General features: G+C 50.6%; 1 protein-coding gene across 1 annotated transcript in view; it reads left to right on the top strand.

The window, feature by feature from the left end:
* The first annotated feature begins 560 nt into the window (after nt 1-560).
* Nucleotides 561-11,700, top strand: part of CDH26 (cadherin 26) — a 48,173-nt gene continuing 37,033 nt past the window's right edge. The window contains exons 1-4 of the mRNA XM_032878711.1: nt 561-623; nt 6,552-6,608; nt 7,879-7,983; nt 9,628-9,789. Coding sequence (XP_032734602.1) covers nt 561-623; nt 6,552-6,608; nt 7,879-7,983; nt 9,628-9,789 — 387 coding nt within the window. The remainder of the gene's footprint in view (nt 624-6,551; nt 6,609-7,878; nt 7,984-9,627; nt 9,790-11,700) is intronic.

Below are 11,700 nucleotides of genomic sequence, written 5' to 3'. Positions count from 1 at the left end.
AGCCCAGCCGTTATCCTATGGTTGGGATAAAGGTCGCTGTTGTTCTGGAAAGTGAAAACGTTTGTGTTTCTTTCCTCGATCAAGTCCTTCTTTCGTGGAGTCCTTTCCCTCTGCTCTTCTTTCAAAGCATAGGGGTTATAAGAAAGTCATTAAAACATCCTACTTCAGACAGAGATTATGGGGCCTTGGGAGCTGGAATGAAAGACACACAAAGCAAGAACAGGTGCTGGTGTCACATTCCGCAGGCTGGGGTGACCCACCCGGGTCGGGTTCCAGCCCGCGTGTGTGCACGAAAGGTGGGTCAGGCTTTGTTCCTCTCCACACCCTTCCTGGGAACTCAACAGTCATGGTGAGGTTAAAACTGAAGCCTCAGCCCAGCCCAGCCTGATCTGATAAAAACAAGTGCAGCTGGGGACAGAGGACAGGAGAGAGGAGACCAGGGTGCCAGGGACAGGAGACCTGGGCTGGGAAGGAAGTGATCGGTGATTAGAAGCCTGGCTGTGGGGGACACCGGCCGTGGTGGGGGGACTTGTGGTCATCTGTGTGCATCCCCACGGAACATGGGCTCCAGGGGCCACAGCTCGCTGTCGCTGGTTCCAGTGCTGCTGCTGCTGCTGCTGGAGGTGAGCTGGGGCAGGTGCCAGGACCCGGGCTGGGGCCCACTGGCAGGAAGGTCCATGACTAAACGCACAGCTCCTGTTGGCTGTGTCCCTGCTGGGGTGACGGCCTGAGGGAGGGACTGAAAAGGGTGCCCTGGCCATGCCCTGTGAGGTGGGCAGGTGTCTGGGGGAGCCCGGGATCCCCACGGAGTGGGCCATCGGCAGCGGGGCTCCTGAACATATACGAAGGAGAGGTCTGGGATCACAACCTGTTTGGGGCCGCTCTGGAGCTGGGCTAAGGGGACTCATCTTTCACTGGTTCATACAGCACACGCCATTTTTATCTAGGTTTGTGTTGACCCAAACCTCTGAGAGTACTTCTGTGCACACCTCACATAAGACTGAGATGGTCTGAGCAAACTGAGGGTCGTGGGACTGACCCCTTGCCTCCGCCCTTGGCCACGGCTCAGACAGAAGGATGAAAGGGGGAATCAAGGTCAGGACATGCGTGGGCTTGCTGCGTTTGGGCACACCATGGGGACTTGCCGTGGCCTGCACTTGACAGATTGCCAGTGCCACAGCTTTCCACGGACGGGAGGGGCGGGCTCAAGGTTATTGTGTCCAGTTCTCCTGCAGTGGCTGGCCCAGGGCCAGCTGTCGTCTGGGCCAGGCCACTTAGCATCTGAACCCCGCCAGTCCACCCCCGCTGGCGGTCTAGGCTGACCATTGACCTTGGTTCTCACGTTGGCTTGACGTGGACTCTTCTCGGGAGCTGTCGCACTCCGGAGGCCCAGCCACCTCCCCCAGAGGTTCAGACAGAGCTGATCTGCGGGGTGGCTCTAGCCTTATTGCTTTAACTCATTAAGCCTCACTTGTTAAACCTTATTTTCTTTGCCGGGAAGTGGAGCTAATGTTTGCTCTCCCTGTCCTGGTGCAGGAAGAATGGGGCTTGGCCGGCGTGCCCGTGTGTTCGTGTCCTTCTGGTTTGGCCACATGCCTCTGGTGCCCACGCTGCGACTGTTTACGGCTCTGGGTCGGATGCAGGGGATGGGACAGTAAACAAAGTTGGGGGCACCCTGTGTGTAACCCACATGTTCCGGTGGGGTTCTGCTTCTGACGCGAGGGCCATGTTTGGCAGTCTTGCTTGGCATTGGGAGAATTTTCTTGGTCCCCTTTGGCATTTCCAGTTGCAAATGTCCTCAATCAGACAAGACTCTCACTTCATCTCCCAGCCTTGTCAAGTCCTGTCAATAGTCCCTTTTAATCGTCAAAGCCTGTCCCCCTATTTCTCTTGCTCCTGCCCTTGCCCCTAACTGTTGCTCGTCAGGAAACGCAGGTAGTTTCCTCTTCCCTGTTGTATTAGCAGAGCCCAGCCAGGCGGACTCATGTCTGAGGGTGTGCTGGGGGGGGCCTGCAGTGGGGAGTGGACCGGGGGTGGTAATTTCAGCGTTTGGTGAAAGCAGCTTTAGACCGATTCCAGGGAATCGAGACAGAGGACAAGAGCTCTGGAGTCAGGAATCAGGTGTTTCCAGCAATCCCCATCCTGGACCCTCAACAGGGCAAAGCGCTTTCTGCCCAGTGGGTGCTCGGTCTCTTGCTGAAGCGGCTCTAAAGAACCCATTCCTACCCGCTCCTTTCGTTGGCCACAGAGCTGCCTTCAACCGCCTCTGACATCCAGAACAGGTGCCCACTGGCCCTCCTCTGAGCTCCACATTTAGCACCGGGCCCCATCCTGCTGGAGCGCTCTTCTATCTACAACAGTTTTCCTCTGAGACCCCACCTCTTTGCTGTCTGGGGGACATAGAGCAAGTGACAAAGTTGTGGCTTCCCTGTAGGTTTTCATCTTGCATCCAGATTCGGTGATAGGCCATGGAAGGGGAGTCCTGCCCTGCTCGCAGGGCAATTTCTGGTCCTGAGGAGTCCTGAGTCCTCTGCTCTGGGCTGTGGCAGGCTTCCAAGATCAGAGAGGAGGGAGGGTTTGAGACAATGAAATCAGACAGTGAGCAAAGTCTCTTATGTTGTCATTGCTGTTTTTTAACCTGGGAAATTCTAAATCGACTTATTTTAAAAAAACTGTCAGCACTGATGTTCTGCCTGGTTAATTTATGAAGCGCCCATCCAAGAACAACAGTTAGTGGGTTGCAGAAGGTGAGAGATGGTGTGGCCGGGGGGTGGGGGAGGGTGTGGAGCCGGGCACTCGGCAGGGACGGAGCAGGCTGGCTTTGTCCTGAGAGCCCTGGGGACCCAGAGACATGATGAGGTCCGCACTTTTAAAGATCACCTGAGCTTCTGTATAGAGAACATACCTGGGCAGTAGATTAACCTCCTAGGGCTGCCGTGGCCGAGAGCCACACACTGGATAGCTTCGAACACCGGAAATGCACAGCGTAGCGTCATTGTTCATCGTACCACACTGCATACTTGGATGTTGCTGAGAGAGTAGATCTTTAAAGTTTTCATCACAAGAAAACTAAATCTGTAACTCTGTGTGTTGACAGATGTTAAGTAGACTTATTGTGGTTGATCATTTTGCAATTCTGTACACATCAAATCATGATGTTGCACACCTTAAAGCGAATACAATGGCAAATGCCAATTACAACTCTATTTCAAAAAATCCTCCTTGAATGCAAATTTGCAATAAAAAATGAAATATTTTCAGGACAGAATTATTTCTATGCAGGCTTTGTAGTTCCTTAGCATCCACTGTAGACACAAAGCCCTCCTGGACCTGGGTTATTTCCCTCCAACGACGTCTTGGCTACTCGACCAGGGCAGCCTGGACTGTCCTGGTCCTGTGTCCCCACGCCTAGCACCACCTGTCAGACGATGTGTGCGTGACCCTTGCAACCAGATGCCTGCCTGGCCTGTAACCATAGGGGGACACTGCAGTCAGAGACGTCCAGCCGCGAAGAAGTTTTCTCCCCTCACGTTACAGAAACCATACATACACCATTTGGATGGCATTCTCTTTGGACCAACTACCTAAACTTGGCAGGGATGGGAAATATAATAAGCACACTTACAAAGTCATTTCAGCATATATAACCTTTTTCTGGTCTTTGTGCAACAGCCAGACGCAATCGCATGATTTGCAAGGCGTGCGTGGAGGGGGAAACGTGAAACACACAGAGTGTCAGGTGTGCAAAGCTCGGAACCCACACTCTCACGTGGCTGTTGGCTGAGCTGTTCAGGTGCTGGCAGAGTGAAAGCACAGAAGCTTGCATGTGGAAAGGGCCCTTGAAGTCCTCATTTACAGAAGGGGAAACTGAGGCCAGCAATGAGGAAAAACCTTGATATATTCCTTGTTAGTGGGCTGGGCTCACCTGGGGGAATAGATCTGTGCTGGAAAGAGAATGAATTTCTTCATTCTTTTGCAAAAACTGCAATTTTCTCCATTTTAAAATCATATACCTGGTTAGACCCTTTATTTAAAACCACTGACACGAATCAAAAAGCATTCAATGTCTGAATAAATCGATGTTTGAGATTTTGGAACTCCAAGACTTTAAAAATTCTTTTCCTTTAAGTGAACAGAAGTGTAGCCCGTAGCAGGAAACAGATACCATCACCGTCCGTGACGTTAATGAAACAGGACAAGCTGGTGATGTCCACCCCCCACCAAGAGGGTGACGGGCCACAAGGGAAGGACACACGAGGTATGTGTGTTCATTTTCTGTGAAACCGCTAACACCCAGTCCATCGGGCACCGTGTGCCCTACAGCAAGGACGGACCCTTATGGGTGCAAAATGACCAGGACCAAGGGGGCTCACTCACCCTGTCCCGGAGTCTGAGGCTTGGTCCTAGAGTAGCTGGGGTCTGACCGTTTGCTCTCAGGACGGCTTCACACACATCACATCACTGGGAGCCCAAAGAGCTCCTGCTGGCATGGGATATATTTACTACGAGTCACCAGAAATTAAGACTGGGACATCGTAAGTTTTTTTCAGTTTGTTAAAGATAATACTAAACCCAGTACATGTGAGTGGATGCCACGTGCTTTTATGAGAAATAACCATATTTTTAAAGAAATTCTGTTTAGCGTGAAGAGTGGCACTGTTTTATATTCTTGCAAATCTCTTGTTCTAAGAGGAAGGCCGGGTTCTGCTCTCCGAGTCCGCTCTCAGTCTGTTGGAAATGTTGTTTAGTTAAAGGATATGAAGAACTTCTGGTCTCACACATACATGCGTACAGAAAGGGAGGATTATTTGAATGACCTTGAGCAGATAACTGTGGATATCCTTCTTTGATATTACACCAAAGCTTGACAAGTGGTGTGTTTGAACAATCTGAACACATCTTCATAAACCTTCCGTGCTCTGTTACCTCAAAACCAGCGGCCTGTCTGTCTCGCGTTTTGAATGATCCTTCCCCGTGCATGACTTCGGAACGTCGTGCGTTAGTCAGTAGGAAACTCTCGGCTCACGGAGTTGCACAGATCTTCCAAGTGTTGGCAGGTTTCATTCCACAAAATCAGAAAATCACTCATTAATATCTCCACGGATATCACCAGAAACATCTGGAAGTTCTGGACGCAGTCAAGCCCACGGTAGCAGGCGTAAGTTTTCCAACATTCTAAATTTGGGCTGGAACGCTTCCCTTTTGTCACTGGCAACATGACTCCCCCCACGGTTCCTCTTGAAGGGATAGGCTCACTCGTTTACCCTCGAAGTACCATCTGCAAGTGCCCAATCCTGAGTGACACAGTCCGGCAGTCAGTCTTTCAAGGAAAATGCTGTCCCATAAAAACGTGAGCCGTTCAGCTGGAGACTCCAGCCAGCACCCGCCTGCTTCCGCTGAGACTCTGCCCGGTGGGGCCGCCTGAGCTCTCGGCATACGTCTCACCTAGTCCCGCAGAGTCCTGCAGATGCACGTCCCAGCGGCACAGGACAGTAACGCTGGGGGCCTTTACTGCTTCATCGGTTCTCAGGGGACGTCAGTAATCGAGTCACGTCACCCATTACTTCATTCCTAAACGCAACAGGCTTTTCCTTCCCTTCTTCCTGCACATGTGTGGGGACGAGGACGCAGCCATCTGTCCCATCCGTGCAGATGTCATAGAGGAAAATCAGCACAGGACGCTGGTGTGAGGAGGCAAGCAAGTGGCCTTGCGGACTCTGGTGGTGTCAGGCACCCCGGCGGACCCCACTCAGAAAGCTGCTGCTCCCCAGAAATTTCCTCTCTGTGCGGGGATGTTTGTGACCACGGCATTTCTGTTTAAGCGAAAACAAACAACGAGTAATCCAGATAACTAGCCCCGGGAGGATGACTCAAGGAACTGTCCCCTGTCCCTGTGCTGAAAGGCTACCCCGTAGTGAAAATGGGTGGACGAGAGGCGCAGGCATCAACACACCCACACAAGCTCGTTGCGTGTTGTTGTGACACACTCTGCACTTTCAGTGTCACCGTGGACGTGTGGCTGTCCTGGGGCATGTTGAGACATAAATAATAAATAATTCTCGATGTAGATCACCATATAAGTAATAGTACTGAGTTTTATTGTTTTATTGATTATGATAAGATAAAATCTAAAAATAAGGAAAAAATAAAAGAGGAAACATGGGAAAAAAAGCCCAGTTGCCTCTCTCCACCAGTTAATATCCGGTGTTATACCACACTTTACGTAAGCACACCGTGCTCACCCCCAGCAGACAGTATGCTCTCCCCGCAGTGCTGCGTGCCTACTGTCGCGGCTGTGCGCTACGGTGTTAAGTGTCCCTGATGTCAGCCAGACTCTGTGAGAATTCTTTTGGCTAGTTCTGCAGATGCTCAGGAAAAGCAGTAAGTGTGACCTGAGATGTCAAGAATAAGAAATTATATTTATACATTAAGGTTTTTTTTTTCTCTCTCTCTCTCTTTTTCCATTAGAGAAGATTTTGTGTCTTCAGGTAGTTTCTACATGAGTCTGATAAGTGTATCCCCTACTAATTCACATCATTTGTATTTTTAAGGTCAACAGTGTCAACAGCTTCCAACAGGAAGAGGATGATCTTACTGATCGAACAAAGGTGGGGTTTGGAAGTCACCGTCTTCATAAACTAAGTGACATCACACTTGACTCAGAGATTTGATTGCAGTTTCAAGGTTTTTAGTTCCTGGTCAATGTTCAGGTTGCAGAAAATAAATTAGTAACCAGATGTGGCCTTTTGGAATCTTGAGGGGCTGCTAGGGAGTTGTAGAGGATGCTTTTATGTCTCCTAGAATATGAAGAATCTGCGAACATCAGACACAGCCACATGGCACTGGCCCAGAGCTTCCTCCGCACTGTTTTCCTCTTTACGGAGTTAAATTATATGGGATTGACATCATCTAGTGTGTGGACTTTGGACAGCCCAGGAGCTCAGGCCACCTTACGAATACTTCCTTCCCATGGTTCTTATCAGCAACTCATTTTCTAATTAAATACAGTTGACCTTTGAACAACATGGGTTTGAAGTGTGTTGTCCCCTCACATGCTGATTTATCACAGGACAGGGCAAGTGCATGAATGTATTTTCTATCCTTATGAACTTTCTTAATGACGTTGTCTTTTTTGTAGTCAACGTCATGCCAAGAATACGGTATATAATACATAAACGTACAGAGCATGTGCTAATTGACCGCTCATGTTATCAGTAAGGCTTCAGGTCAACAGTAGGCTGTTAGTTAAGTTTGGGGAGAGTCAAAGTTTCTACAATGATTTTCGGGTACCCCTGGGGGCAGTGCCCCAGCCCCGCATTGTTTCAAGAGTCAACTATAATTTTTGAAAAGGCTCACGTGTTTGTAGATAAAAATTAATATGTAGATTAAAATTTAATTTTAAATTAAAATTAAAGCACCTTTGCTTGCAGTAAGTAGTCAGTTAAACCCTGTGGTCCCTCACCTGACAGTCTCTGAGCCCAACGTCTGCGTCTGAGTCTCTCCCTGTTGAAAGGGAGAGTAGTTGATGAAGAGACGTTGAAGGCCCATCACCCCTGAATGGAGACATTCCCAGTGACTATTTCAGAAAGACAGAGGGCAACAGGAGGGAGGACCTTGCTCATCCACTCAGCGGCTGAGGGCGTGTCTGCCAAGGGCAGGTGCTGGCACATGGTAGGCAATGATTTTAAATGTGATCTCTAATACGATCTCAGGATCCGTGTAAAATCAGTGGGTGGCCCACAGTCTAGAAACGCCTCCACGGTTGTCAAGAGAACTGGCATTTTAAATTTCTAAGCATTGGAGGCGGCTGTGAGGACACCCGTCTGTGCTTGTCACATCACATCGCCGTCATCCTCATGGTCATCACTGTAATTTTAGGAAGAGAGCCACCGGCCTCTACGGCGATCCAAGAGAAGATGGATTATTACCACCCTGGAGCTGGAGGAGGAAGATCAAGGACCCTTTCCCAAACCTGTTGGGGAGGTGAGGAGGGCCCCCCGCCCCCCTCTGTAGGCACGCCTCCCCTTGTCAGGAGGAACGAGTGTTAAAGGGCTACGTGCTAGGGAGGCCGGGGAGTGCAGTGGGCATAGGAACGCCGCACTGGCTTCTAGAACCTGCTCTACCTCCTCCCGGCTGGGGGGCTTCGGGAAGGTCCCTGCATGTGAGTGTGCGCTGACAACATCAGTCCTGTGGGACGAGGGCTGCTTCCCTCCAGCCTGCGGGCCTGCTTTAAATGTATTATTTAAAAATAAGGAGCCTGCAGTTACCAGAGACTGGGAGGTGGTGGGAAAAGGGAGATTTGAAAAACAACTAAAGAGAAAGCAAAAAGCCATGGCTACCAGGGCCGGCGGAGGTCCTGGGGGTTTACTGTGTGAGGGAGGCAGAGTGTCTGTTTGGTAAGATGATGAGAGCTCTGGACGCGGATGGGGATGATGGCCACACAACAGCATGAGTGCCCTTGGTCCCGCCCGACCGCACGCTTCAAGATGATGAAGGTAGAAAATATCATGTTGTGTGTATTTTACCACAATGAAATGGAACTGATAGGAAGATTGTACTAGAAATTCTGTACTTCTAGAAGCTTTCTGACAGTCAGAAGGTCTGCCCACAGGGAGCCTACGTTCCCACACAGCAACAACTAGATGGGGCTTGAGTTTCCCACAGTCCCCCCACTCCCTGTTGTCTCCCTCCCTCTGAGGTCGAAGCCATCATGCGACCATGTTGGGATGACAGAATATTTGCACGTGGCCCATGTCATTCTTGCCATGACATGCCTGACCCTATGGACCTGTGAATTACACTGAGTCACTCGGTCCCGACAGCACTGACATCCTACGATTTCTGGAGAAAGAAATTAAAATAACTCATATTTTTGCAGCATTTATAAAAATAGTAGATGCCTGCTATTAAAAAAAAAAAAGAAGAAGAAGAACGTTTTCAAGACTCAATGGTTCAGACTCTCCACTCCCAAGAGTCCAGGGGACGCTGTGGCCTCATACTGCAGGCGCCCCACAACGCCTGCTGTAGGAGCCCCGCCTCCTCGCTCTTTCCCACCGTGCAGTGCGATCAACGAGAGGGCCTACCTTGTGGGGCTGTTTTAAGGATTAAACAGGCAAGGGCACGAAAGGCATAGAGCCTGCTGGCTCATTCTAAGCCCTTTCTCCATGTTAGCCACACGAGTGCTCCCCCTCCCCCTGAAGGGATCACTCGTGTTAACCCCTTCCAGAGAGTTCTCTAGAGTCTCACCGAGGGGAGTCCACCTTGACAAGATGGGATTGCGCTACGCGTATCGTTCTACAACTCGTCTTTCTGGTTTACCCGTGAGACGAAGCCTCCTTTCTGGGGCGGAGTGTGTTAAGTCCTGACGGCTGGGGGCCCTGCCCTGTGGAGGGGGTACTGCGCTAGGCTTCTTCCCTAGGGAGGGACACGTGCGTTCTTCCCACTGGCTCACTGTGACAAACCTCACGCCCGCCTCTTTGCACGTCTCTCTGTTTCCTTCAGATAAACCCTTAAGTGCGCGATTTCGAGGCGTGGGGCTCACCAGATGCCTGAGTCCCGGCCTTGATATTTGGTGTGCCTCGTGGTTTATTTTCATCCTCTTTTCTCCCGTTATTTTTTCCCTTGCAGCTGTTCAACGATATGTCATACAACATGTCATTAATGTATTTAATCAGTGGACCTGGTGTGGACGCGTACCCGGAGATTGGTTTGTTCTCTATAGACGATCACGGGAACGGAAGAGTGTACGTTCACCGCCCTGTCGACCGGGAGACCACGCCGTCTTTCAAGGTACCCGACATCTGATACATTCTCAGCTTGGGCGTATGGCAAAGCTGCGGCAGGACCAGCATATGCGGCAGGCCTTAGCTGAGCCACCCAAGTGCCATGTCACGGGAGCCTGCCCAGGAGGCGATGGCGGCTTTACAGCATGCATGGGCCAACAGGCTAATTTTGCAACATTCTTTTAAAGTTCTAGACGCTGGAATGAGGTATGGGAACTGACCCAGATCTTCCTTCTAATGACTGGATTCCAGCACAATCAGGATACCCAAAAGCATTTGGGGTTAAGGCTATAGAATGTTTATAAAAATGGGCTAATTTGGCTTTTGATGAGTCACAGTTGAAATGTGTGGACAGAGGCTATGAGCAGACCCCAGAGTTGCCTGATGGACAAGCGATCCTGCAGCTGGTGTCGGCTTGTCTCGTGACTCCCCGGGTTCGTTAGGATCTCATAACCCCAAGACCATGGTCTCCTTTGAATCCAAAATCCAGGTTCAAAACCAGGAAAGGAAGCGATTAAGTAAGATGCCTAAACCACGCGGTGGTGTATCAGGCAAGCAGCCTCCCCGGGAGGGGACGCTCAGGATGCTGGGCTTTGCTGTGCTTTGACTTCTGCTGGAGGCTGAGTGCGGTTCTCGGGACTGCTTGCCGGGGCATTAACTCCTTCAGGGTGGGAAGGAACACCTCAAAGAAGTAATTTTATACCTTTTCTCCAACGGCCTCAAAATATTTATATGCATAATAAAATAGATGCCCTTAACTCATTGATAGGCACGGAATCTCCAGTCTTTAAGCAGGAAGAAATTCTCCCCGAACTCCAGAAGTCGGAGATGACTCTGCCGGCCGTCACTGTAGTCACATAAACCCTAGCCTCATTTGTGGAATGTGCTGATTCTGTTAGAAGGAACCTAGAGTGGGTCCCAGGGGAACCTGGGCAGGCCTGCTAAATCTTGAGTGAGCAAACAGATCACCAAGGGATCTTGTGAAAATGCAGATTACATTTCCGTAAGTCAGAGGGAAGCCCGAGCCTCTGCCCTCCAGCTGGCTCCCAGGAGCAGGTGCTGCAGCTGCCCCATGGCTGCCGCGCGCCCAGTGCAGAGGGGCCAGGACAAAGAGCAGTGGGCACAACTCGTGCAAGGTCGCAGCACAACATTTCGTGCTCCTGGTCTTTGTTTTGCTGTTGTTAGCTTTTAACAGCTTCACCGACGTTTCCAGGGTTGGCTTTCATGAGGTTTAATATGGGACTTTTTGCTGGAAGCTGGTCATGCCTCAGCCAAGTCCATGGGAGTGTTTTCTGACATGTGAGGCCCAAATGGAAAAGCTCCGCATGTCCCACAGAGGTCCCAGGGAATGAACAGTCAGAGCAAGGGGGAAAATGTGGAGACACGAGCGACGGCCGCACGTGTCCTTCTCCGTCAGGATTTCCAAACCTGTGCTTGGACCTGCTGGGTGAGCTCACACCTGCGATCTGATGGCCCCAACTGTGATGGAAGCCGTCGTTTTACACCAAATTCTGTAATCACGTGCTAGCTGGCCCCTCATTTGACTGTGAACTTCCACGAGGGAGGACACAAGGCGGGGATGTGGAGGTGGGCCCCTCTGTCTCATGGCCCCCATGACTTCTCACCACTTGAGCTGCAGGCCGGAAATGTGCTTGGTTCTCTGCGGGTGGTCCATCTCCCCCCAGGCACGCATTTCCCTGAGTCGGGAATAGGGCTCTGCACACAGTAGGTCTTCAGTCCATTATGTTGGATGAATGAATGAGCCCAGCAGAATGTAGTGTCTGCCTCCAAGTGTTGTGGGTTGAATTGTGTCTTCTAAAAAGATGGGTTCAAGTCCTACCCCTGGTATGGGGTCATATGGAATATGACCACATCGGGATATAGGGTCTTTGCAGACATCATCAAATTAAGGTGAGGT

This window comes from Lontra canadensis, unplaced genomic scaffold (assembly GCF_010015895.1).
Source record: "Lontra canadensis isolate GAN:19392208 unplaced genomic scaffold, GSC_riverotter_1.0 scaffold65, whole genome shotgun sequence".
Lineage (NCBI taxonomy): Eukaryota > Metazoa > Chordata > Mammalia > Carnivora > Mustelidae > Lontra > Lontra canadensis.
The sequence above is the reverse complement of the archived record's forward strand: the minus strand, read 5'-3'. Positions and strand labels throughout refer to the sequence as shown.